The 24894-nt window shown below is 37.7% G+C and overlaps 14 protein-coding genes across 15 annotated transcripts; 9 read left to right on the plus strand and 5 right to left on the minus strand.

Moving 5' to 3' along the window:
- Nucleotides 1–9: 9 nt before the first annotated feature.
- On the plus strand, nt 10–1640 carry Gasu_49990 (molybdenum cofactor biosynthesis protein A). The gene is made up of 11 exons (XM_005703865.1): nt 10–203; nt 257–299; nt 354–478; nt 530–668; nt 722–804; nt 852–903; nt 960–1021; nt 1073–1197; nt 1245–1321; nt 1371–1499; nt 1561–1640. The coding sequence occupies exons 1-11, from the start codon at nt 28–30 to the stop codon at nt 1615–1617; spliced, it is 1068 nt and encodes a 355-aa protein (XP_005703922.1). The 5' UTR covers nt 10–27; the 3' UTR covers nt 1618–1640.
- A 4-nt stretch (nt 1641–1644) lies between these two features.
- Gasu_50000 (arsenite-translocating ATPase, ArsA family) lies at nt 1645–4729 on the minus strand. Its single transcript, XM_005703866.1, has 16 exons — nt 4493–4729; nt 4332–4443; nt 3991–4283; nt 3801–3938; nt 3595–3747; nt 3460–3539; nt 3203–3405; nt 3014–3149; nt 2881–2960; nt 2730–2822; nt 2520–2680; nt 2191–2463; nt 1985–2134; nt 1847–1931; nt 1734–1799; nt 1645–1692 (listed from the first exon to the last, which is right to left on the minus strand). The coding sequence occupies exons 1-16, from the start codon at nt 4721–4723 to the stop codon at nt 1673–1675; spliced, it is 2274 nt and encodes a 757-aa protein (XP_005703923.1). The 5' UTR covers nt 4724–4729; the 3' UTR covers nt 1645–1672.
- Nucleotides 4730–4734: 5 nt separating this feature from the next.
- On the minus strand, nt 4735–7599 carry Gasu_50010 (uncharacterized protein). Its single transcript, XM_005703867.1, has 9 exons — nt 7512–7599; nt 6598–7452; nt 6018–6542; nt 5881–5974; nt 5697–5829; nt 5525–5641; nt 5370–5478; nt 5076–5311; nt 4735–5025 (listed from the first exon to the last, which is right to left on the minus strand). The coding sequence occupies exons 1-9, from the start codon at nt 7584–7586 to the stop codon at nt 4764–4766; spliced, it is 2406 nt and encodes an 801-aa protein (XP_005703924.1). The 5' UTR covers nt 7587–7599; the 3' UTR covers nt 4735–4763.
- Nucleotides 7600–7609: 10 nt separating this feature from the next.
- Gasu_50020 (uncharacterized protein) lies at nt 7610–8330 on the plus strand. Its single transcript, XM_005703868.1, has one exon. It carries the CDS (start codon nt 7678–7680, stop codon nt 8281–8283), a length of 606 nt encoding a protein of 201 aa, XP_005703925.1. The 5' UTR covers nt 7610–7677; the 3' UTR covers nt 8284–8330.
- A 19-nt stretch (nt 8331–8349) lies between these two features.
- Nucleotides 8350–9010, plus strand: Gasu_50030 (uncharacterized protein). Its single transcript, XM_005703869.1, has 2 exons — nt 8350–8708; nt 8759–9010. Exons 1-2 carry the CDS (start codon nt 8377–8379, stop codon nt 8892–8894), a joined length of 468 nt encoding a protein of 155 aa, XP_005703926.1. The 5' UTR covers nt 8350–8376; the 3' UTR covers nt 8895–9010.
- A 139-nt stretch (nt 9011–9149) lies between these two features.
- On the plus strand, nt 9150–12220 carry Gasu_50040 (uncharacterized protein). Its single transcript, XM_005703870.1, has 3 exons — nt 9150–10618; nt 10669–10958; nt 11007–12220. The coding sequence occupies exons 1-3, from the start codon at nt 9256–9258 to the stop codon at nt 12183–12185; spliced, it is 2832 nt and encodes a 943-aa protein (XP_005703927.1). The 5' UTR covers nt 9150–9255; the 3' UTR covers nt 12186–12220.
- Nucleotides 12221–12224: 4 nt separating this feature from the next.
- On the minus strand, nt 12225–14029 carry Gasu_50050 (hypothetical protein). Of its 2 annotated transcripts, none has more exons than XM_005703871.1 (9): nt 13954–14029; nt 13882–13906; nt 13745–13836; nt 13577–13684; nt 13403–13526; nt 13173–13349; nt 12779–13116; nt 12486–12728; nt 12225–12436 (listed from the first exon to the last, which is right to left on the minus strand). In XM_005703871.1, exons 1-9 carry the CDS (start codon nt 13995–13997, stop codon nt 12256–12258), a joined length of 1332 nt encoding a protein of 443 aa, XP_005703928.1. In that variant the 5' UTR covers nt 13998–14029; the 3' UTR covers nt 12225–12255. The 2 variants fall into 2 exon arrangements, with proteins under 2 accessions (XP_005703928.1, XP_005703929.1); XM_005703872.1 differs by having other exon boundaries at nt 13173–13358.
- A 50-nt stretch (nt 14030–14079) lies between these two features.
- Nucleotides 14080–15900, plus strand: Gasu_50060 (malonyl-CoA decarboxylase). The gene has a single exon (XM_005703873.1). The coding sequence runs from the start codon at nt 14089–14091 to the stop codon at nt 15760–15762; it is 1674 nt and encodes a 557-aa protein (XP_005703930.1). The 5' UTR covers nt 14080–14088; the 3' UTR covers nt 15763–15900.
- Nucleotides 15901–15929: 29 nt separating this feature from the next.
- On the plus strand, nt 15930–17887 carry Gasu_50070 (malonyl-CoA decarboxylase). The gene has a single exon (XM_005703874.1). The coding sequence runs from the start codon at nt 15955–15957 to the stop codon at nt 17830–17832; it is 1878 nt and encodes a 625-aa protein (XP_005703931.1). The 5' UTR covers nt 15930–15954; the 3' UTR covers nt 17833–17887.
- A 27-nt stretch (nt 17888–17914) lies between these two features.
- Gasu_50080 (uncharacterized protein) lies at nt 17915–19969 on the minus strand. Its single transcript, XM_005703875.1, has one exon. It carries the CDS (start codon nt 19808–19810, stop codon nt 17966–17968), a length of 1845 nt encoding a protein of 614 aa, XP_005703932.1. The 5' UTR covers nt 19811–19969; the 3' UTR covers nt 17915–17965.
- A 190-nt stretch (nt 19970–20159) lies between these two features.
- On the plus strand, nt 20160–21610 carry Gasu_50090 (inorganic pyrophosphatase). The gene is made up of 4 exons (XM_005703876.1): nt 20160–20380; nt 20422–20704; nt 20750–20963; nt 21012–21610. Exons 1-4 carry the CDS (start codon nt 20329–20331, stop codon nt 21498–21500), a joined length of 1038 nt encoding a protein of 345 aa, XP_005703933.1. The 5' UTR covers nt 20160–20328; the 3' UTR covers nt 21501–21610.
- Nucleotides 21611–21649: 39 nt separating this feature from the next.
- Gasu_50100 (FAD synthetase) lies at nt 21650–23290 on the plus strand. The gene is made up of 3 exons (XM_005703877.1): nt 21650–22463; nt 22535–23053; nt 23108–23290. The coding sequence occupies exons 1-3, from the start codon at nt 21665–21667 to the stop codon at nt 23248–23250; spliced, it is 1461 nt and encodes a 486-aa protein (XP_005703934.1). The 5' UTR covers nt 21650–21664; the 3' UTR covers nt 23251–23290.
- Nucleotides 23291–23299: 9 nt separating this feature from the next.
- Nucleotides 23300–23899, minus strand: Gasu_50110 (signal recognition particle subunit SRP14). Its single transcript, XM_005703878.1, has 5 exons — nt 23806–23899; nt 23696–23747; nt 23558–23641; nt 23438–23509; nt 23300–23391 (listed from the first exon to the last, which is right to left on the minus strand). The coding sequence occupies exons 1-5, from the start codon at nt 23862–23864 to the stop codon at nt 23344–23346; spliced, it is 315 nt and encodes a 104-aa protein (XP_005703935.1). The 5' UTR covers nt 23865–23899; the 3' UTR covers nt 23300–23343.
- Nucleotides 23900–24069: 170 nt separating this feature from the next.
- Gasu_50120 (uncharacterized protein) lies at nt 24070–24890 on the plus strand. Its single transcript, XM_005703879.1, has 2 exons — nt 24070–24519; nt 24570–24890. Exons 1-2 carry the CDS (start codon nt 24115–24117, stop codon nt 24864–24866), a joined length of 702 nt encoding a protein of 233 aa, XP_005703936.1. The 5' UTR covers nt 24070–24114; the 3' UTR covers nt 24867–24890.
- The last annotated feature ends 4 nt before the right edge of the window (nt 24891–24894 follow it).

Below are 24894 nucleotides of genomic sequence, written 5' to 3' on the forward strand. Positions count from 1 at the left end.
CCTTATCAACAACACTGAGAGATAGGTATGTTTTTATCTATTTGTATCCATCTTTCGAAAAGATTCCAAAGCTTATTGCCCAACAGGGAAACAACTAAACAGGAAGGTTTTACGGACACATTTGGTAGGCAACATACTTATCTAAGAGTGTCGGTCACAGAGAAGTGCAACTTTCGTTGTTTGTATTGTATGCCAGAAGAAGGGTATGTTATGTAGGCAAGTTTTTAGGTTGTACGGCGTTGATTATTTGATGTAGAGTTCAACTCAGTCCTTCAGAAAATATTTTGTCTAAAAATGAGGTAAAAAGTTTCCGAAAAAGATGAAATAACTGGTTACTAATAAGTGTATTTAAGATTATCAGATTATTGCAACTTTTTTCTCATTATGGAGTTGATAAGGTTCGCTTTACAGGAGGTGAGCCTTTAGTAAGAAAGGATTTTCTAGATATTGTGCAATCTACAAAGCAACAAACAAATATGTACGTTTATCTTTATCCACTAACTTGTATGGGTTTTCACTTCCCGTCTAGAAGTAGACTTGCGATTACCACCAACGGTATGATTCTGAATAAATATTTGGAATCATTGAAGGAAAGCGGAGTTTCTGGACTCAACATAAGTCTGGACACTTTAATTCCAGTCAAATTTGAGTTCATTACGCGTCGTAGAGTAAGAAATATCTTCAGTTTATCGAACATTCTTATTTGATAACTTGTCTTCAGGGTCACAAGACCGTCTTGGACTCTATTTTCAAAGCTGTCGAACTCGGATTTCCTTCGGTGAAAATCAACTGTGTAGTCATTCGGTAAGAATATCGTTAGAATTCTATATACGTATTGTAATTGTGTTCAGTGGTTTCAATGATGATGAAATATTATCCTTTTGTTATTTAACAAAGGATTGGGTATGCTAGCGTTTTGAAATTTTGCTCTTGTGACTTCGTTCTGATGAAATGTTTAGAACATTACTGTACGTTTTATAGAATATATGCCTTTTGAAGGTAATCGTTGGAATACTGGCAAGTAAGTAAGAGTTTGGCATAATGAATGAGAGAGTGCTTATGTTTGTTTTAGATTTGTTTCCTTTGAAGAAATGAAACAAAAGATTGCTCTTGAGTTTGGAACATTGAAACCTGAACAAAACGGCATTCATGATACCACGAAACATTTTAGAATACCTGGCTTTGTTGGGCGTATAGGTGAGACTCTTATTATTTCATACTAGGGATGATTTGAACTATGTTAGGCTTTATAACTTCCATGAGTGAACATTTCTGCGCTGGTTGTAATCGTTTAAGAATAACTGCAGATGGCAATTTGAGGGTTGCTTTCTATTGTTCTTTGAATTTATATGTATTGAATGAGTGCTTAGGTTTGTTTATTCGGTGACAAGGAAGTTTCGCTTCGTGATTATATGCGACAAGGTGCTTCAGATGATGAATTGGCTGAAATTGTGGCTTTCGCTGTGAAAAGAAAGGACTTTGCTTTGGGTGGTTATGAGGTTACTTGTATTGTTTCCATTTGAATGTATATGTGTACCAACCATTTTTTTTGTTTGATAGGACATGACGGGAATTGCTAGTAATCCTAACAGACCCATGATTCATATTGGCGGTTGAACGAGCACAAATGATTATCCGGATGCCTAACTTGTACACTATTATCTATGTAGTTTTATTTGTTTCCTGTTTGTACTGCAAATCATAAAGTAGAGTTTTGGAAAAGATACGCAAACCTGAAACGCCTCTAACTTCCATATCAAAGAATGGCATAGAAACCAATAGCAAGGCATTGTCCTTGGCTTTGAAAGAGTTTCAACTATGACTCAAATAGAATTCTCTATCCTACCTAACTGTCTCAATCGATCCAAATATTTGGTTTGCACTCTCACCACCTCCTGAAAAGACTCATCTTCGAGAACAGATGAAATGACCTAAATGATTCTTATCATTTCGATAAACAAAAATGAAATGGCATTATACTAACCTGATTAACAAACACACCAAGTACCTTGACTTGAGAAGAAGACAGAGACTGTAGCAAACGCATAGATTCCTGATAAGACAATTCGGTTGGAATAGTAACCACACAAAAAGATGTCAATTTTTCATTGACTAGGATATTCCTCAAGAGAACCTAATGTGATGACATTACAAATCAACTATTCAAAACCCAAACGAGAGAAATTATACCATGCGAGATCGAAAGTTTTCTATTCTGGAAACTGCATCTTGAATAGAAGAATTGACATCTGACCTACGAAATAGGCTGGTCACCATGCCAATAGTACCATCCAAACGTTTCTTTAAAGATAAAACACGTCCCAATAATCTTTCAATAAATTCTGGAAACGCTAACAACCTAAGAGTATGTCCTGTAGGGGCTGTATCGATAATGACTAAATCAAACTGTCTTAAATCTACCAATTCAATTACTTTAGTTAAGGCGACTAACTCGTCTGTTCCCTAGACATTATCCTTGTTCATATCTTTCTATATCGAATATCTTCATCAATACATACTGGGGGAGGATTATCCAATATATCCATAAAATCTCCGAGGCCTAAAGTTCGAACAACTTCACTTCCCCAACTATTCGAATCTTCCATTTGCAAATCCAACAATAACTGTCTAAACTCTTGAATAGATTGTTCAGGATCGATTTCCATTGCATACAAATTATCTAATCTTTCAGTTTAAAGGACAATCTTCTTCCGTTGCAATTCTTCTACCTTGTATGAATGTAGGTGAACCACTGAGTTTGGTTTCTAATGCATCTCCCAAAGAATGTGCAGGATCAGTGGATACAATCAATACTCGACGCTCTTTTTGTAACAGTGACTATTCTTTTCCATAGTATAGAAATTGATGTTCATGCTATACCTTTTGACATTAGAACTGATAAGGAACTACTAATACTTGTCTTTCCTACTCCTCCTTTGCCTCCAACAAATATGTATTGACTAGGAAAAGAGTTCCAATACTCCTTTGCAAAAAATTATAATTATAGACTCACCATCCGTTTTCCACTAAGGATGATGTATCATCATCCTCTCGATTCGAATTCTTCTTTTGAATAAGCCATTCATCAAACACTTTATTTTCTACTTGATGTAGTTCGTCATCTAAATAATTGGAGAGCTGTCGGATTCCTATGCATATTATTATTATTATTTGAAGTTGCTCCTTGAAGAGATAACTGTACCTTTGAATCCTTCAATTTCTGCCCCTAAATAAGGAATTTGTATAATAGGTTTGTCAATCACATTTTCTTTGATACGACTTAGAACACGTTGTTGCCCTCTCATCAAAGATTGCCAATAAGCTGCTTTAGTATCCGCAGAAATCAATTGATTTACAATCAGTCGTTCTAAGTGAAACTGTTGTGTTTTCAAGTAATAAACCAGCCTATTTCATTTAGGAATCATAACCAAGCTTATTATATATTATAGATTGACCAACCTTGTCGATTCCTCCAGAGATAAATTGCTGGCAATAGTTACTACAATGAAATCTGTCCTTGATGTATCCCTAAGTTGATCCTATCGAAGACCTCACATTTTTTTTTCATTACAACAACTAGAAAATCATATTTACATGAAACTGTTGCATTTGTTCTTGAAATTGAGTAATTCGTTTCACTGCATTAGAAATAACATTCTTATTGAAGCTATGTTTATCTCTAACCAAAGAAAAGAGATTGTTAACTCTATTCAAAGCACCATCCAATTTTCCACGAAGAGCCAAAGCCTGAATGGCAAATATTTGTAAGCATGATTATCGCTTGTAAGTTGAAAACATACTTTGGATAAGAATCGACTAAGAAAGTCTGGAAATGCTAACAGTCGAATGGTATGTCCAGTGGGTGCAGTGTCAATAACTAAATAATCATATTTCCGATTGGAAGTCGTTTCAGAAGATACAAATACTTTTGTCAACGCCTATTTCCATATTAAAATATTCGATGAGAACTCATACGAATGTTGTACATACAATAAATTCATCTGCACCGGGAGGAATATTATCTAAAATGTCACGAAACTCTTCAATTCCTAGTCGAGAAGCCCAATCCTGTAACTCTTTATCTACTGTTTGATTGATACTGGTCAGAGAAGAAACTGCATCTCTAAACTCTCCAACTGCAGCAGTGGTATCCACTTCGAGAGCCCACAAATTTTCACAACCAACAACAGGCGAGATTTCACCTTTCTTGAGATCAATATCTAAAGAATCTGCTAGAGAATGTGCAGGGTCACTGCTTACAATCAGAGTTCGATATCCTCGTTCTAAAAGAGTTTGTCTTATTGACTTGAAAGACTGTTCTTCAATATTACCTGCTAAATAAACGCCATAAGCAGCTGCACAAGTAGTCTTTCCTACACCGCCCTTTCCACAAACGAATTTGATACCAGTGGCTTCCTCTCTTTTGGTCACTGCCACTTTAAACTGTCCATAACAGTCATTCAAAGTTTGTGCACTAAAGAAACAGCTTTACCAATTGTTCATCCTTTTCATGAACACAACAGTGATAGCAAGGACTGGAAGACAAGTTGCGTCGAGTTTTCAAAGTTCTTCCATATTGCTTCCAAAATCTTTTCGGTCCAAAAGATATTACACGCAAATGTCTAGAATAAACCGAAAATCTTGCACAAGTTGAGTCGAAAGAGTGCACAAAATAAAGTCTCTTCGAAACTGCAGCTCTGGAACAATCTGAAGACATCAACATTCCAATTTTTATTCGATTCACAAATAGCATATTATAGTGGTTATCCAAAGTTGGTTCTTAAACATAGCAAAACTTGTTTCAACAAATAAGGATGAAGACTATTGATTCCATAACGTTCTCTTAAAACAACTCGAACAGATTCCACTTGCTCGTCAGTCTCTAAAAGTTCCAATTGTTGACATAAATCTACGAAACGCTGTTCTACTGAACCAGTTTCGAGTGAATCAATAGATTCGAAAAATTGACTTGAAATAGGTTTGGCTTCCAACCATGATAACAAGGAATCAATATCATGCATAAGACTAATACATACATCAATAGGAATCCCCATTATGGACTTGTCTTCACTTACGGAAAGAATACAATAGGCTTGCTAGTAAAAACGAAAAATGTTTCCAATAAAATACCAAAATCCTTACATACACGATTCAATAACTGTAACGAAAGAATATTAATGAAATAAGAAGAAGCAGAATGAAAGCTCATTTCAGACAAGTCCATTTCCTTATCACCACAAGATAAAACAATATCGTGAAAAAAGAAACGATCCAAAGCATAAGCCAAAGGACGCCATATCTCCGCACTGACCTATGCATAATATCCAACTCGTATAAACTATCTAATCACTTTGGAAAGTTATAGCTACCTTGGTATCTTGAAGAACAGAAGAAAGCAAGTTGAAATGTGTACGCAAATGAGAAAAAGCACTTGTCAACTCTGGACTCAAATCTTCACTCGACAGTAGTCGTAAAACCCTAAAGACAAAATGATTCGAACCCTACTGAATTCAAACCTACTTACCAGCTCCTTTGGTCTTCTCTAGAGGAATAATGATATATGGCAACGTAAGTCTTTGCATTTTCTCTAAATTGCCGTTCCAATATTCTCTGCACATGAGATACAAAGCTTTTATGTAGCCTAATGAATCAATGTCACATAGCTTACCCAAGATTAGAATAGACTTGAATATTACCTTGAAAAGTGTTCAACTTCATCTTGGATAATTGTTTTTGAGAGCATATCCAGTTCCAAAGCTGCACCATTAGGTCTCTCAGAAAAAGATGGAGCGAGATAAGGAACAAGTTCCAAATAAAAAATATCATTCTCTATCATCACAAGATCAGTTGGAATTCAAAAATAATAATAATATAACTAACTCCAATCTTCTAAATGTTTCTGAATATGATTGGCTGCATTCAAAATAAGGATACAACGATAAAGATGGTCTTCTATTACTTGATACATATCATCCTTACAATAGTCAAAACAAGTCACTTTTCCTTAAAAAACTTACTTGTAAATAACTCAAAAGTTCCATTCTTAATGTTTCCAAAAGTGGTATTTGGGTCAGTCGAACAAACTGCGCTCTCAAAGATAAAGATGGTAATGCCTTTGCTCTTTCACACATGGCAACTAGAGTAGTGAGAATTTCTTCCACAGCTCCAGAATCTCCCTTTACAAGCTTTGTTATTGCTTGTTGAACGGAATCTTGAGAACGAGTCAACTCTGCAGCAGTCCATGTCGCCAAAAAGGCTGGATTCTGATGATGAGCTTCTTCTAGACTACTAGGTGTAGGTTCCAATATGAGACGATCCTGAAGAAACTTTCTCAAAGAATCATCCAACTGGATACTATGGTCAATAAGGTGAAAGAAAATTTCCTGGGAATCGATTGACAACTGTGCATTCGTTGCAAAGCTACCAAGACTTGCAACATCTCTCGCGATCTTCCGTCCAAAAAGATGTAACAAATATCTTGCAAAGACAACTACAGCATCCTCCAATTCTTCATCTCTTCCTTCTCTTGCTCTATCTAGTGCCTTGATAAAATGTTAAGTTTCTCAAAATATTATCTTAGAATAATATCTTACTCACTTCTTGAATCCCTTCTTCTAATACAGGCTGCATTTCATGCCATCTTTCTAATAAAAACGTAGATGCCCATTCTGGTTTGTCTATTCGAGCAGTCTCTCGATTCGACAAAAAGTGATACTCAAAACGACTAACAATATTATGACAAAGTGGAATCAAATACCAGCGAACCCCAAGCTGTTCGATAGTGGACATTCCTGAGTAGTCAGTTATGGAAGATTTATCCACATAATATTGCAACTCGTCTAATTGAACGATCATTTTTTGAATCTTCTTCCAACGTTGCGCCTGTCCGTGGAAACATAACACGTCCTTTTCGAAACCAAGTTGTTCAAGAGTCTGCATAATTCTCCTTTGAAGCATATCACGAACTTGAGCAATCGAGTCTTGCCTCCTTGATGCAACGTCTTGGAGATACTTTCGTACCCGATCTGAGCTCAGTTCATCTAACAATTGCTGTACTTGTTTTTCTTCTGGAAAAGAAACAAACAACAATTCTCGTACATATCTTAAAGCAGCATCGCCATCTTCCTCCTCCAAAGCCTCCACAATCTTGTTATACGTCCGCAAGCTGTCGACTGCTATTTTCAAAGTCTTTTCCTCGCACTTGGATCTCTGCCACTCACTTGCAATATTGGCTGCTTCTCTACAGATCCCCAATAAAGACTCCATTTCAACCTTAAACTTCTTTGCTTCATCACTTAACCGTTGAAATTCAACTCTGAAGTCGTATATTTGTTCTTTCAAAGCAGGAACTGATGACTTCCAATTCTGTTGTTGCTTTTCCTCTTCTTTATTCAAATCCTCCAATTCCTTTGCACACTTTTGACACAGTATGCCTGCCTTTTGAACGTCGTCCTATTCAACACAAAATAGTACATTCCAATCCAATCTAGAGAACAAAGTCATTTGCTTACAACAACAACAAATTCATTATCGAAAAAAGAAGCGAGTCCTTTTGTTTCTAAAAGGCTGCTTATGTTTACTTCCATTTCTTTACGAAAATTTCACACCAAGTCCATTCCATTTTGGTTAAAAAGGAAAGGTCGGAGTGATCGTGTGGTGCTCAGAAGAGCGTTTGTGATGAAGTTTCGAATAGATGTAGACTTGAATGTATCTTGCGAAGATTTTTGGAAATATCGTTCACACTCAAAGTTATTATCTTATCAAGTTGAGCGAGGTGGTTTGGATAGAATAGAAACCATCGAGGAAGGTGTTTTGGAGAGCGGAACACATTTCCGGCGAATGCATATATTTCCCAAAATGGAGTTTCTTGAGCTTTCGAAAACTATTAAACATATTGTTGAACAGAAGTTTACTGGTTTGCACGATTATCAGTGGTGGGAAGAAGACGGAAGTCTTATACAGTGCTTTGAAACTAGACCCTTGGGGTTTTTGGCCCATCATGTACTTACTGAAGGAAAGATGGAGTTGACAAGAATATCTGATACTATTTGTCGTTATAGTTTGACAGGAAGTGTAGATGTTCACTTTTTAGGATTAGGTCCTATTGTAGAAGCAGCAGTGGTTCATAATATGAAGAAATTCTACAAGGGAGGTTTCAGAGACTCTGTCAACGAATTCTTTCAGCGCACTTTTTTGGGGGGTGAGGAGTTTTCAGCTCTTGATTGCAACAATACTATTCAGAGTATGACACCGAAGACAATCAGGAGTTGTGAAGATGTATAAAGATATTCTTTTAGCCTTATTTCTGTATATTCTTATCATGTATATTTGAACGTCACTCAAAGGCCCAGATGGTTTTGTATCTTTTGTTTAAAAATGCAAGCCGGACATGGCTCTGCACCGGTGGATGTTGGAGTAGAATGGTTGAGAGCCAAAGGAGCCTGGAGCTTTTATATTCTATTAATAATAACAGTAAGAGTAATAATAGGAACTATTCTAGACCTGGAGCCCTATCAGTCTTGGTCCACCATTAACATTCTACACGCTACAGTAACCTTTTTTGTGTTTCATTGGATAAAAGGCAGTCCATTTCCAACCAATTGGACCGAAGACTACAACGTAGATAAATATACTTGGTGGGAACAAATCGATAGAAAAAGACAAAATACTCCAAATAGAAAGTTCTTTACCGCTGTGGTGATAGTGCTGTAAGTTGGCTCATAGAGTTGTCCAAGTCTCTTCTGACAAAGTAAACTAGTTATTTACTTGCGCTTGACTCGACACCAAAGGAATATGTTGCAGTACATATTGCAAACTTTGTTGCTTTTATTATCGTGTTTATAGCCAAAATGCCGTGGATGCATAAGGTTCGTATATTTGGGATAAACAAATGAAAGGGGAGAGGACTCAAATACTTGAAACTTTTTCTCACTTTTGTGTCTTTACAGTTTTTGTTGAGAAGAATTGTAAACTTTTATTTCTTTTGCAATTTTCGCTATACTTTGTCCATGTTTATCAACTTTCAAACGTGTGTAGACTCGTGAAAAGTGACTCTTATTACTCAACAATTCTTTCATTGGTTGCAGTTTATGATTGACAAAGCTTGTGGAAGATAATTCATCTAAAACTTTAAGGCTACTAAAACATAAAGGAAACAAATACTGAAAAGTCTTCAACACCAAACTTTTAGTAAAACGACATGAATACTTTCTCATTTTCCATTTCATTTGGCTTTTCATTTTGCTAAAGGAGACAATGCAGAGGTCTTCTTCTTCTCAGTCTAGCCCTCCTATAGGCACTTTTATTCAAGGTGTGGTTAAGGAAATTATTTCTGGAGACACTCTTGTTATCACTGGGAAAGCTTCCCAATCTGGTCCCCCACCTGAAGTAAGACTTTCTTTGTCCTCGCTAACTGCTCCCCGATTCTCGACAAGAGCCAAAAATACAAACCAAGAAAGTGAAGAAGCGGAATCACTGAAAGAGGAAAATAACCCAACTTATGTACAACTAGAGCCATTTGCTTGGGATTCTCGAGAAGCTCTGAGAGAGTTGACTATAGGCAAACCGGTTATCTTTCGCGTCGACTACAAAGCTGACATAGCTGGAGGGAGATTATTTGGTTCCGTTTATTTAACTGATAAAAGATCGGTGAGTCACTTTATGGTATCATCGGGTCTTGTCAAGGTACGCAGACCTCCACCTTCTTCGAACGAAAAAAAGGCACCAGATTTTGACCAACTCGTGAAATTAGAAGATAAAGCAAAAGAAGAGAAAAAAGGATTGCACGGCGAGTTGTCCACTCAACAAGTCATTCTTGTGACTAGGCAGCCTTTTGCAAGCCAAGAACTGCCAAAGGGCACAAAACTATTTGGTTTGGTGGAGCAAGTCTTGAACGGGAGTTTATTTAGAATGCTCGTTCCAGAAAACTTGGAAGAAGCCAAAGTTTCATTTCATTCAGAAAGATGTCGTTATAGATCGATATTAGTTGTCCTTCCTGGTGTTCAAAGTCCAGGTTTCAAGGTGGAATCACATTCAACTGAAACAAAGCTAGTTCCTCAACCTTTTGCGTTAAATGCGCGATTATTTTCTGAACAAAGACTTCTCAACAGAGTTGTAAGATTGGACGTAGTTGGCTTGGATAAGAACGGATCCATTCTTGGAGAAGTTTTCCTCGTATCCGATAGAAAGGAAGGAGAAGATGTTGAGCACTATATTGGAGAAGATCTTCTTCGTGCTGGTCTTGCTCGTACAAACAATTGGGGACTTGAGCTATCTCCTCGTTCTGGTCAACTTATGAAAGCAGAAAAGTGCGCAATAGAACAACGTTTAGGTGTTTGGCAAAACTATGTTCCTTTTGCCAACGCACCAGTTGTGCTCTCAGGATCTTTTAAAGGGAAAGTTGTAGAAGTAATAGCTGGTGATACAATTGCAGTATTACCACAAGGTCAGAAGGACCCAAGAAGAGTCAGTTTTGCTAGTTTACGCTGTCCTAGACTTGGCAAGGGACGCGAATCGGATGCACCACTGTCCTTTGAGTCTAGAGAGTTTCTACGAAAACTTTTGATAGGAAAGACTGTGAATGTTGAGATGGACTACAAACGCAAGATTCAGTCGAGTGGTAATTATGTTAGTTGATGGTTTTCTTCATCATTGATCAAATATGGATAGGAAGTCAGGATTCGGGTAATCTTACCATAGAGTTTGCAACCGTTACATTGAATGGCAAAGATATTGGTGAAATGTTGGTTTCCAATGGGTTCGCGACTGTAATTAGGCATAGGAATGGAGAAGAGCGAGCAAGAAACTATGAACACTATATTGAATTAGAGAAAGATGCAGTTTCAGGAAGGAAAGGAGTTCACGACATGAAGGGAATTGTATCAAGTTTTCGAAGAATTAACGATTTATCATCCAAAGAAGCAACAAGACGAGCCAAAGAAAGTTTTCCCCATTTCCAGGTTGAGTTACTAGCTTTAATGATACTATTTTTCTAAAATTTTATTTAGAGAACAGGTCCATTTCATGGCATTGTGGAATATATTTTATCTGGTTCGCGTTACAAGATTCTGTTACCGAAAGAATCGACTATGATTGCATTCGCACTTGAATATGTTCGTTGTCCACCGTCATCGAAAGCAACGGCAATGAGGAACGATATTGGAGATGCAGCTTTGCATTTTGCTAGAGACAACATTCTTCAACGAGATGTGGAAGTGCGTTTTTCGACTGTTGACCGAGTTGGAACTTTTATTGGAAAAATGAGAGTCTTGGAACGTAGCAGTTCGGATGATTTGGAATGGGAAAGAACCCTTTTAGAACAAGGTCTAGGTTATCTTAACGAAATGATAAGAGATAAGGCTCCTTCTATTCTTAAAGAGAAGGAAAAGATTGCAAAGGAGAATCAGAAAGGCCTCTGGTCAGTCATTTCGGAACAAAATGGTTCCGAAACGAAAAGAGCAGACACTTATATACAATTTTATGGCAAAGTTTCTGAAGTCGGTGGCGGAGGTCGATTGTTTATTCAATCTGAGGAAGCAGACACACAAAATATATTACATGCTGTCGAACAACAGCTTTCGGAACTGGGAATCCATGGCGGAGGTAGAGAAATTCCGTTTTCTGCTTTGAAAGTTGGTGATAAAGTGGCAGCAAAGTATTCTGTCGATAATCGTTGGTATCGGGGAGTCATTCGTGAGAAGGATGCATTAGAAGAAAAGTTGCTTGTCCAGTTCGTTGATTATGGAAATGAGGAATGGATAGCGTATGATGAAATTCGTGGTCTCCCCATTTCATCACAAAATATTCCAACTGCTGCTTATTGTGTGTCACTCAAAGATGTCGTTGTTCCAGAGTTAACGCAAGAATATGGTATAGAGGCAGGAGAGGCGTTGAGAGATTTGGTTTGGAATACTCGAGTTTTGGTTCAAGGAACAAAAAGGATGGATTTTGCAACTAACATACCACAAGTCATCGCAGACGTGTTTGTAGAAAGTGAACAAGAGAAGAGAAATGTAGCGGTAGAATTGCTTCGAAAAGGACTGGCGAGAATATTACGACGCAAAGATGCGACATCTCGAGCAGCGTATGAACGATATGGACAAGAAGAAGAAGTGGCTCGTCGTGCACATCGTTTTCTATGGAGATTTGGAGATGCTTATGCTTCTGATGAGGACATGGAAACGTAAATAAACATACATCAGCTTATAGACAACTATAGTGACTTTCATTTTGTAGTAGTATTATTGTTTCATGCACTTATTCCACCGTAGAAGACAAGGAACCACTTTGCCTTGCTTCCAATTCCAATATCTCCGACGAGTAAACCGAAGGAGAGAAACCTCCATGCCTCATAAATATGGAAGGAGAAGATGAGTAAAAGCTGGGAACATTCTTTGGTGGATTCTTCGAGCCAATAGTTATTTGACTGGTTCCTTTCCTATGACCAGTGAGAAGACGTTTGTTATCATCATACTCACGATACTAACTCGTTGATATGACTAACAACTGGTTCCTTCCCAGTGACTTGTTTCATAGTGACGTTTCTAGGAACATCTGTAACAAGAGGTACTTTCTCCTCCTCTTCAAACCATTCTTCTTCTGATACAGGCAATGTTGGATATTGAGAGTACTGGAAAGTGCCAATGACTAGAAACATAAAACCAATGACTTGCAGAAAACTATATTGTGTCCAAGGCTCTCCAAATTGCCCTTGCGATATGAAATAATATCTAAATGACTACCATCCAATTTCATTCGGTAACTTTGCAACAAGACTTACAATAAAATGTCCACTATCCAAACAATCATTGTTCTCATCGTCTCCAAAAGTGTTCGAAACATAGAGCTACTCAGCTTGGTAACATTCATAGAAAAGTAATTAAAGAACAACATGCAACAGACATCCATCAGCAATATTCCTTGCAATATCCAAGAATGCTCAATCATGATAAAGGAATCCAGTATGTTTTCTAAAGAACCAGAGTCTTGTCCAGGAACCCAATAAGCCAAGGGAAATACGATCAACAACATCATAGCAACACCAAAGAGGCCTTCATAAGTCACCACACGGATGGAGGGCATATTCAAGTCTTGACAAAAATATTCTTCCACAACAACCTTTCTAAAGTACTTAGACACACTCACTTTGTAAAACTCAAACGTTCCTCCAATACCTGAGCTGCTTGAGCACATTGTCCAAAAATCATTAAGATAATTCCCATAACCAGATTGCCTCTCATCGCGATGTCCTTTTCCGATAGAATGTTCGCAAGACCTACCAAGGAAATACCAAGAATGTTCAAGAAGATACTGACATAATGATGGAAAGTGAGTTTTCGTTTCAAGAATAACTTGTTTCTCTATTCAACGCTACAAAATGACAAGCTATCACAAAAGCACTTACCACTGAGAATAGCGCTGTAAACACAAGCATTGCTCCTCTCAGCATTTGATATACTGAGACAGTTGTATAAAGAAGACCGGTGCACATACAAACTGTGGCAATAAGATCAAAAGCTGCTGGAAACCTAAAACCATCCAGTCAACAGAAGAAGAACAAAGCATGAAAGGAAAATACCATATAACAAGAACCGAATGGTGACGACTTTTGGCGTTCTTTTCTACAAGTTCTGACTTTGACTCCAATTTTTGGCGCTGTAACATATCCAATACGAAACAGAAAGACCTGAAAACATAAACAACTGGATCATTTCTTGAACCAATCTACTGACTGCGACATAATTACATTCCATAGAACATCGCAAAGGTCTCAAATAAGGGTTTTCGAAACTCCTTCAACTGACCATCTATTCCTAGGGAAGGAACTCCAAAGATTATCTGCGCTACTCAGATAAAGTCACCGGAAGAGAAAAAGATCCAAACCTTTGCAAGTAAACTAGTAACAGTCCTTAAAAAAGAATAAGAAGCTTTATAGGAAATGTATATTTTGCATACCCAAAGGTTAAGAGACCCAAGACTCCAACAGTCACGCTAGTCATGCTTTGTCAACGGAAATTTCTCAAAAGAATCGGACTCATGTTTGCTCGTTTACTTATTACTGATAGGCTATGGAAATATAGTTTGCAAAACATGAGACGAACTTTGTACAAACCTCAGCATATATACACAGTTGTCGATAGATATTTTCAACTGCAGCCAACTCCAAGCTTCACTTCTTTTGCGAAGCAATTCACCACAGGCAGTTTTACTGCACCAGACAACATTTGTCGTCAGTATACCAACTGCCTTATAGATTGTATCCATAATTTACAAAGAAACCAAGAAAGTTTCCACAATTTTGTTGAGTTGGAAAAGCAACGTCAAGAGGCCTCCAAACAGTTGTTGAGAAGTTTTCAGCAACTTGCCGAGGAGCCCATCCTTATGAAGAGATTCTCGACGGAACTAATACAACTACTCATGAAAGTGTATTCTTCTACAAGCGCCAATCAATACTTTGTCATTTATCTTGCTCAAGATTTGATCGAGATAGCTGCTTCGTTACAAGGTTCAAGTTCTTCGGAAAGTTATCTCAGGGATAACGTCGGATGGTATAGAAATGGTCAATCTGAGGAGAATGAAAAACAATTTCAAAGTTTGGATATGAGAAATTCGATTAACTCGTTGCAGTCTCAGTCAGTATTGCCACAAGTTCTTAGCCATATGTATGAAGTAGAAGGAGCACTGGCGTTTCTTTATGAGATATGGAAGGACGTTTCTTTGCAGATAAAACATATTGGACCTAAAGATCCTTTGTTAGTGAAGCTTTCTTATTTTAAAAGTGTTTTAGAGACTGAAATTGAGAATCAATGCTCACCCCAGTTGGTTGAGATTGTGAGAGTTCTTCCTCGTTCACCAGACCACATCTTGAACTGTTATCTAGAAGAAATGAGTTGGAAGGGAAGTATGAAGCCTTCTTCTGATCGTCAGTTGAGCTTACAAAGATTGGAGAATGGGCATCGGTGTTATGCCTTGATGCATCCAACTGAACCTAGAAAACCTTTGGCTTTCTGTCAGTTGGCTTTTTTGCCTTTTGTGCCAAGTAATATGAATGACATTATGGCATTTGCCAAGGAACCCAAAGAAGAATCTAGTCATAGCCTTCCTGTTGCAGTTATTTATGGCATCAAAGCTATTTCTTCTAGTTTTGGCGAAGGTGTGTATAGAGCCTTTCTAAAGAAACTATTTCAAGAACAACTCCGAGCTATTTATCCTCCAATTAAAGGAATCGTGACTCATTCTCGTTCTCTTATGTTTATTTCATGGTTACAAGATCAGCTGTATATTATGGACCATTTTAGTGCCTTGCCAAATAGACAACGTCAGTTGGTTGTGAAATGGGATTGTTTAGATCGATTGAGACCTGTTCTACAGTTGTGTTCTGGTACTATTCCAAGTTACATTCCACAAACAGAATGGATGAATAATATCACCAGTGAGATACAGCATCACAAGAATGATTTGTTATCCTTGTTTGCATATTTTGTGGTTCGTGGTTGGAAATTCTCGCCTTTTATGGACCCTTCTATATTGTTTCATATACGATGTGGAGCTGAACTTTACCAAATCAATTGGATGGGAGAAAGGACATGGGATGCCTTGAGAAGTTGTGCCGGAATTACTTTTAACTTTTTGTACAATGCAGATGATATGGAATCGAATTTGCAAGCTTATCTGGATAGAGGAGAAGTAGTGGTTTCTGAGCAGGTTATGGAACATTTGAATAGAGGTGTGGTTGTTGAAAAGATTGTAGATGTGGAGAAGTAGCAGAGAGAGACAACGAAGATACTTAGTTTCGAAACAATAACTTGTGACATGGAAAGAGTAGTTCGACGAATATGTTAATTTGGATATTGCAATATTTAGAAAGTAGAACGAATGAATTAAGCATTTTATCCATTTTTTCTTTGTCTAAACTTGGCATCCCTTTTTGGGCGCCACGGTAACTTTATAACTTTTATGTTCATAAACCGGAATGTAACTTTCCCGTGGATGTTCAATTGGTTCAAGACAGCTCCCTCTTTTTGTTTGGAAGAACAAAGGCTGAGTCGGCTTACCAAGGTCAATAGGATTAACTATTGTGTCTTTGTTGAAGACGAACGAAGAGAACTCGATTCCAGGAATGACGTGAAGTCTTACATTTTGATCGGAAAGAATTATCTGGAAAACTTGAAACAACTTGCAGAAGCATACCCTGGTACTCAACGTAAGCAAGTTAAAATCGTCCAGGCGCAACGAGATTTCCAAAGACTTTGTGAAAAAAGGGAATATCTAGTCAATAGTTTGCGAAAGTGGTTATCAGGCGTCTCGACTAGTGGCCCCAAAAAGTTTGGTGAATATAGAAAGGGAAAGAAACAGCTCGTTATGGACAAATTTGGACAGGAATTCGCGAATTGTTTGTTGGAGTTAAACTTATCTATTAGAAAGCCGTTTGTTACAATCTTATTGGCGGATTTCCCTGTTACAACTAGTATTTGGAAGAGAATGCAAAGGAAACGAAATTTGGATGTAAACAATTCTCAATATGCGATTGACACTTGTGAAACAAAAGATGGCAGTATTAGCCATCAAAGTAATTTCGTTGCAAGAAAACAAGAAGTTATGTTGAGTAGCCAAGAAGTAGAGGAACAACCTGATTTATTGAAGTTTAGTGAAGGATTAGCAGATATGCAAACTAGAGAATTTTACGAAGCACTTTTCGAATCCATGAGTTTTCATCCAAAAGGTGTTGTCGCAAGTTATCGTCTGCGAGAAACCTTAGAATGTCTTCTTCAGCCATCTTTTGAAACTCCAGCTTTTATATATTTTGGAAACTCTACGTATGACTGGGAATTGTACAAAGATAGCCTAGAATCCTGTTTGCAGCAGCTTTTGCGTTATGTAGAGCTATTCTACAGACAGTGCTTTCTTGAAGTGGGAATCCTTGAGCATGGTAATCTCCAAAGACTGCTTCCATTCTATCGAAAGAGTTTGGAGATATCAGCTTGTTCAAGTTCTGAGTCATCTCGGGTGGCTATGGAACGTTTTGTACAATGTGGTAGAAGAATTTTTCATCTTTACCACAAACAATTTCCATCTTATCCATTAGCTTTCGCAGATGTGGTTGTCACTTCTAGGATTCCCCATTCAGTGCGAGAAGTGGTAGATTTGCAGTTGGACTGGAATGATGTTATGAAGAATCAGGAGAAAACGTCATTTAATATCGTTGTACTGGAATGTGTACCTTCCTCTGATAAGCACATACGAGCGGGATTTCATCACGAATTATTGTCGCTTCTCTTGTACGATTGTTTGCCTCAAATTTTTGGTAACATTGGTAGGCGAGTCTACTCTTTGAGTCATATTTCTGGCTTTCTTTCATGGCTATGCTTTCAGTATGAAATAGCGTTAGGTCTAAGACCCCAACACCGTTCATTGATTCCTCATGACTCTGTGCAGTTGATCGGCGAAATTATTCGTAGGATTCAAACAAGTGGTTGTAAGGAAAAGGAAATGGACAAGGAAATGTTGGAAAAGGCAAAGAGTACAATGCTATCTCTTTGTGCTCACTATCTTTTGATTGTTCGTAGACGAGATGGCCTACCCGTAGACCCTAACTGCGCTTTTCATATTATGAATGGGGCAGAATTACATCAACTATTATGGGCTGCGGATGAAGGAATGAAAGGTTTGACAGAAAGTGCTCATATCATGTCTATGTTTTGTTATCATCTAGAAAGACGTTTAACCACAGCCTACAAATTTGCATCTACCAGTAAAATTTCTACTAGTAATGAAATTGAAAATTTATTGCAGCTAAAGAGTACGTCAACTGATGATGATAGCAAGGAAAGATGATCAACTTTAGAAATTTTGCACAAGTAAGTTCAGAAAGAAATAGTATCTAAAAAAACGAAACTGCACCAGCTTTTACAACTTCAAGGAAATTATTAGAAGCTGGTAATAACTTCAATGCTGAAATTGACTTCTTTTACATGATGACTGAGTATGCTGACTTTTTATACAGAGATTTCTTATGAATAATCTTCTCGAGCCGTTTGCCAAATGATAGAATGAGATTCCTTGGTAAAAGCATTTCCTTTAAACCTAGGAAGCCGTTTGATTGGCTTTCTAACTGCTCGTATTCAAGAAAGGCTTCTTCAATTCTGTACCAAGTCAGCTCCTTCTCAGTCTCATCTACATAAAGGACAAGGGCAAGAGCGTTTTGGCTTTGAATTTGAAAATAGTCTTGGCGAAGGCTTTCCAAGTCATGCTGCAAATGTGGCAGTGACTGTATACTTGGTGATGAATATTCGTCAGTAATTTCTTTGATAAAGCCTGCAATGTCTCTTTGACGAGATATATTCTCACTTCTCTCTAGATACTGATTCACATCTTTCATAGACTCCTCAAGATTAAGTTTCAAATTTTGTAATGAGTCATTGAATTCCTCGAGTTTGGATTCAATCAAGGGGAGAAAGACCGTATCATTCTTCAGTAAGATTGGAAAGACTTGATACGAAATATCGATGCAATTGACTATTTGTATCACCTCTTCCATCATTTCTTCTAAAATGTTTTGAGCTTTCATCCATGAGTTGACTCCTCTAGAAGGGTCTGTCGCACGAACGATTGGTGAAGTTTGGACAACATGATTATGACTTTGCCTCGTTTTCTTCGGTGTCCATTCTTGTTGGTTTGCCTCCAGTTCGTTTTCCTTGTCAAGACTAGATCTTCGTAAAGAGTCCTTCACGTCATAAAACGTTAAATTTTCATTCTTTTCAACTAAAGAATTGCTCTTTCCGTGTTGTCCTACTTGTTTACGGCTTTCATCAACAGAGTTTACTTTCTTGAGTTTTTTCAACTCGTTCCTAAACAAATTAATTTTCCTTCGAGGTGGATGAGACTCTCTATGAGTTTTTTGCAATTGATCTTGAATATCTATGGTGTTTTGACTATTCTTTGTAGGTTCTGATTTGTTTGAATAGCCTGATTTCTCAAGAAAATCTTGGAAAAACCGAGATGGTGAAGATATGACGTGAACAGGTGCATTTTCTCCAATCTCTCTAGGTCTAGAAGACCGAAATGGTGTTGGAACCGCATTTTTCATCTTCTCACAGCTCTCACTCAATGCGTCGTTTCCTTCACAATCGTACTTCAATTCATCTCGTTCAGTCATAATAGGTCCCTGGAGATTGCTGAGTTTTTCCTCTAGCTGTGAAGCAGACGAAGAACTGGTGTCTGCAATAATGTTATTATCATCTTTCATATGTTCCATCACATCTACTGACTCCTTGTCAATTTTGAAGATTCGTTCTTCGAAATCATTTTCCTTGCGCAACTTTTCCTTCTTCTGAAAAGGTGAGGGCACGTCATTTTCCTTTCTTTCGTTATTTATGTGGAAATTTGATTCATTTGTATTTATTTCTTCGGGCAACTTCTGAGTCTTGCCTGAAGAAGGTCTCGGAAATTGACCGTTTTCTATAGTATCCGCTATGAGGTCTAATACCTTGAAAAACTTCTTCCGGTTATGCTCTGACGAAATTCTCTTTATCGCAACAATATTAAGAAACCCTTCGAAATTGCAAGCTTTCAAAGTCTTCATTACATTTGCAGGACCGTTTGCTTTTCTTGACTTCATTTGCTCTGTCCAAGCTAGTTCAGGACTTAACTTTGGGGCGAGGTACTCAAATATGCTCACCACATAATCTGTGTCCAGGTTTGTGCTATAAACAAATCCAGAAGGTAAACCAGCAACTTTTTGAAGTCTTTGTAAAACTTTTCTTTCATATTCGTCGTCGTCATCTAGTCTATGTTGCTTTGAAGAAAGTTCCATGTATTCTTCAAGCCCGGGTTCACAATTTTCAAATTGAATTTTCAAGAATGTGTTGCGTCGCAAAAGGAGTCATGCGAATAGAAGTAGAGTTATCAGAGAAAGAACTTTTTGTTTCTCTAACAAATCCATAAACAAGCACTCTGTCAAAAAACCACTCTCAAGATACTTGTAACTTAAAGAAACTTGTTTGAAACGTCCTTTACTAAGAAACAACTTGCGGAGTAATCCATTCACCGTTTCTACCAATTTCTAATTTGTTTCAGCCAGCGTACGTCACTTCGTTCTGTAAAAAAACCATATACTTCATTCATGCTTCTCATATGCAAAACAGTACTTTGGTCCAGAGAAGAGACAAAACCAAAAAAAACTGGGATCTTCTCGAAGTTTTGCGTGTCATCCTTGCGCAGGGGCCATGCTAATCTTCTCTGTATTTTTCCAATTTTTGCGTATGTCCCGAAGGACTGTAATATAATGGGCAATTTCGATATTTAAATGAAATGATTCTTGAAAAATTTTTGATGATGGGACAATACATCGGCTGGTTCTCTATTCTTCATATTGTTTTTTTGGGTAATAGAAATGATAAAGCTTCCTTTGTTTTGTCAACGCAGGGAATTGCAATAAAACAGCTTTAGCTGTCTTTTACGAGGTAGAAGAAATTGTTTTTGCTCATTGTGGTATGGGTTCTCAAGCATTCATTGTTTCTTTGTTTGCTTTACGCACAAAGGCACTGGTTTCGAAAAACTCTGCAGTTTATAAAAGTTTTGGCACCAGTTCTTTCTTGACAAAAAAGTGTTCTCGAAACACTTCTTTTTTTAAAGCACCGTATGTTGTTTTCCATCGTTTGACCGTTCGTTTGTCACACGATTCAACCTATAATAACGTTGCAGTAGAGTAAGCCGAAAAGACTTGTTTGTTTCTTGGTTTCACTTGTATTAGTTTGCAAGTACGCGGTCAACCAAACTCGCTCGAGTATCGATTATTTTTTTCGCATAACCAAAAGCGCATTTCTCCCTGGCACGACATACCTCTTTTTCACAATGAGAAGGAGCGGATATTAAACTTTGTGAACGAGATTCCTCGTGGAGAAACTGGCAAGTATGAAATTGCTACGAAGGAACATTTCAATCCCATTCGCCAAGATGTCAAAAACGTAAGCTTCAAGTTCTGTTTAGGATTCGTTGTTCACTCTATACTTTAGGGAGCTTTAAGATTTTACAAATATGGTCCTTCGTTGATAAATTACGGTGCGTTTCCGCAAACTTGGGAGGATCCTAAGGTTGTTGATCCTGAAACTGGTTTTGGTGGCGACAACGACCCGCTGGACGTTCTTGAGATTGGAAGTGAAACTTTGAAGACTGGTGGTGTTTATCAAGTGAAGCCACTCGGAGCTTTGGCTCTGATAGATGGAGGTGAAACGGACTGGAAGATATTTGCAATTCGGACTGATGACAAGGATTCTTCCAGAATTCATGATCTGGGTGATGTAGAAAGAGTATATCCTGGTGTTTTGGACAAAGTCAAAGAATGGTTTAGATTATATAAGACTGCTGAGGGTAAAGGTGAAAACAAGTACGGTTACCAAGGGCAGTATTTGGACAAGGAAAAGGCTTTGAAAGTAATTAGAGAATGTCATGAAGCTTGGAAACAATTGAGAGCCGAGCTATCGTCTCAAAAGGAATTAGTGTAGTTTTATGAGACAATGGAAAATCGTGTTTTGGCTTGGTGGTTATTGGATTGCCCAAAGGCCATATAAGTAGTAGTCTTCAATAAATGGAAAATCGTCTGAATGATTCTTATTCGGTTTCGTTTGAAGACAACTATGTTTTGTATCAGTATTTGGTTTCAGACGAAATGTTTCGAATATTTCATCCAAGCTTTGTCTTCAAAGTGAGAGAATCTCTACAAGTCTTATTGGGTGCACTTCGTTTATATGGAACAGAGTCTCTTGCACTGTCGTTCAACGGTGGAAAAGACGCAACTGTCGTTATGCACCTTTTGAGAGCGGCAGTAGGCGAACATTCTCAAGGAAGGGAAGATTCTTGTTCCCATATCAACGCAGTATATTTTACAGATAGTGATTACTTTGAACAAGTGGAACTTTTTGTGAAAGCCATGCGGGAAAGATATCACCTAAACTTGATCCTTCAAGAAGGTGGATTTTTGCAAGGTTTGAAGATTATTGTAGAAGAAAGAAATATGAAATCTTTTACAATGGGAACAAGAAGAAGTGATCCAGATGGTAAGCACTTGGAGCACTTTACTCCATCATCACAAGGTTGGCCACCGTTTATGAGAGTGAATCCCATTCTTTCTTGGAGTTACGGAGAAGTGTGGAAGTTTCTCTTGTCATTGAAGTTGCCTTACTGCGATTTGTATGACCAGGGATATACTTCAATAGGAAGAGTGAGTGACACTCAACCCAATCCTCTTCTCCGAATAGACAATAGCAGTTTTTGGCCTGCATATTATTTGTCTCATGAAGAAGAAGAAAGAGCTGGTCGAAAGTTGGATAAGAGAAGGCTTTCCTTATCTCGAAGAGGCCCTATAGAAGATGGTCCCAGAACTGCAGCTCTTGTAGTTATTGGGAATGAATTACTGAAAGGAACTACACAAGATATCAATGCGCATAAAGCTTCTATTGTTCTTCGAGGTTAGTTTTCATATCTCTACATAGAGTTTTTGTTGATTGGATTTCAACTGTTTTATCGAACATATATCTAGAAATGGGCATTGACTTGCGTAGAGTTGTGTTTATACCTGATGAAGTTGAAGTAATTGCTTCCGAAATTCGTTCAGCGTTTGCTTCTATGGATATTGTTATTACTTCAGGGGGGATTGGACCAACTCACGATGATGTTACCTTTCAAGCAATGGCTCACGCTTTTTCAGTACCATTAGAAAGATGTGAGGAACTCGAAGAAGTTTTGATTCGCACTTTAGGGAGTTCTTTTTCATCTTCTTGTTACAATATGACAAAAATTCCTCAGGGTGCTGAGTTGTTATATGAAAGAAGCTGTTGTGACTGTGCAGAAGAATCCCAGTTTCCAATCGTAAAGCTTTATAGTGTCTATAATTTACCGGGAATTCCACAATATTTTTTAAAGTCTCTGCAAATTATCAAACCTTATATAGAAACAGGTTATCATTTTTGTGGATTGCGAATTGAGCTGAATGTCGAAGAAATTGCCATTGCCGATATATTGGCAGAATTTGTTCAAAGTCATCCCAACTTGGAAATCGGTAACTATATATAAGCAATCTTCATGAGAATTAGCTTTGATGAATATTTCATAGGTTGTTATCCTATCGTTTCTTATTCCAATGTGAAAACCGTTTTAATCTTAGAAGCACATAACAGAGAAACACTCGAAAAGTGTTTTATAGAACTGAAAGCACAGCTTCCTTCAGATGCTATTTTGGCAGAGAGAGGTTTATGAAAAGGATCCAAATGTTGCTTTAGTATATATATATATATATATAGTGTCTTGAAAGTGTACATTTTTTATTACAAGTATACCTGAAGATCACGACTAGGTGGTCTTCTTCTTCTTATAGGAGCTTGATTGTTTCCGCGTCTTCTACAGGGCTTCAGTAAAATGAAAATAATTAAATAAGAAAGACTACCTGCTGACTCGTAGCAGCTCCGAACAAGTGCACCCCCATCAATGAATTAAGCTGCTGTTCAAAGTCCACACTCTAAGCTCTGAACTGAGTAAAGTGAATGGTCGAAAAGTTAAAACTTGCCTTGGAAGAACTTGTTATCAAACACGATATTTTCTTTCTACCATCAGTCGCTCTTATCAGACAAGCTGATTCTTTGGGTTGTTTCTATAAAAAGGGGCTAGTCATTCTCATTACTATACTCAACGAAACTGAGTTTACTTTGCCTTCCCCAACTCGCTTCATGGTAACCCAAACAGTTCCCTGATCCTTACTAGAGAAAGATCGAAGGTGAATACTGCTATTTTGAATTGAAACCAAGTTTGCCTTACTTTTCCTCATAGAGACTTGAAAGCCTCTTGATGAATCGATCCGGACCCAGCCGAACCATCGTAAACCAATGGAATTATTGATATATTCTACTAATCATTGCCAGTCTTTGAACACGTTCATATCGAGAGTAATATTTGTTAACAAAACATTCATAATTTTACACTTATCCTCTGAAGTTTCCATCGGTTGAGATAACATAAGGAAAAATTGAATCATCAAGGACTGTGTGTGACTTGAATATCAATATTTATTTATTTATCCATTGGGCGCTAAAAGTTGGGAGAAAAATGCGATCTTTGGAGTGAGTGATGAATGCTTTTGGGTTTCCTGATTTGAAGATAAACTTGAAAGCGCAAAATATAAGGAAGCGAGTTTGTAGAAGAAACTGCTTACGTTACAGACTTACTGCTTCCTCAAAAAACACGAATGACTCCTCTTTTTGGGACGGTTGGAAACTAAGCCATTTATTTCGACAGTTTTTAAAGAAAACAGGACATTTCCCTCTTCGTGAACGACAATTGTATGTATTCCCTCAACCTGATAGCGTTTTAAAGTTACCTCCTGCAAAAATAACACCGGAACAGGAGTTTCAAAAGCTATCAGAGGATGTACGTTTCAAACAAAACTTTGAAGCAACAGAACAGTCTTCTCCAACTGACAAACAGCAACAACTCGTATGCATATCCAATGCCAACGCCACTCTATTTGGTCAGGTATGCAAAGAAACTCTTTATATGAGCCAATTAAAGTCTTCACTTTTCAGCTTATTCAGTATTCTCAAGACAAAAGCAAGGTATGGGTACGGCCTCTGCTTCTTATGGAGGAAGAAATAGATACGGTTTTTTTCGAAACACCGGGAACCACGCACAAAAGCTACTATAGCTTAGTAAACTCCCAGGACTTGCTATTACCTGCCCAGCTGGTTGTGCCATACAACAACGGTTTAACAGGTCTGTTGAATATTCTACCTGAAACCGTTGCCGAAAAATTCGACAGCTTTAGTCAAAAAGAAATGGCCTCCCAAGTCTTGTTTCGCTTTCTTCAAAGTTTTCATCACTAAGTTATGGCAATAGAAGACTTCATATCTG

Source organism: Galdieria sulphuraria (genome assembly GCF_000341285.1).
Source record: "Galdieria sulphuraria unplaced genomic scaffold scaf_48, whole genome shotgun sequence".
Classification (NCBI taxonomy): domain Eukaryota; phylum Rhodophyta; class Bangiophyceae; order Galdieriales; family Galdieriaceae; genus Galdieria; species Galdieria sulphuraria.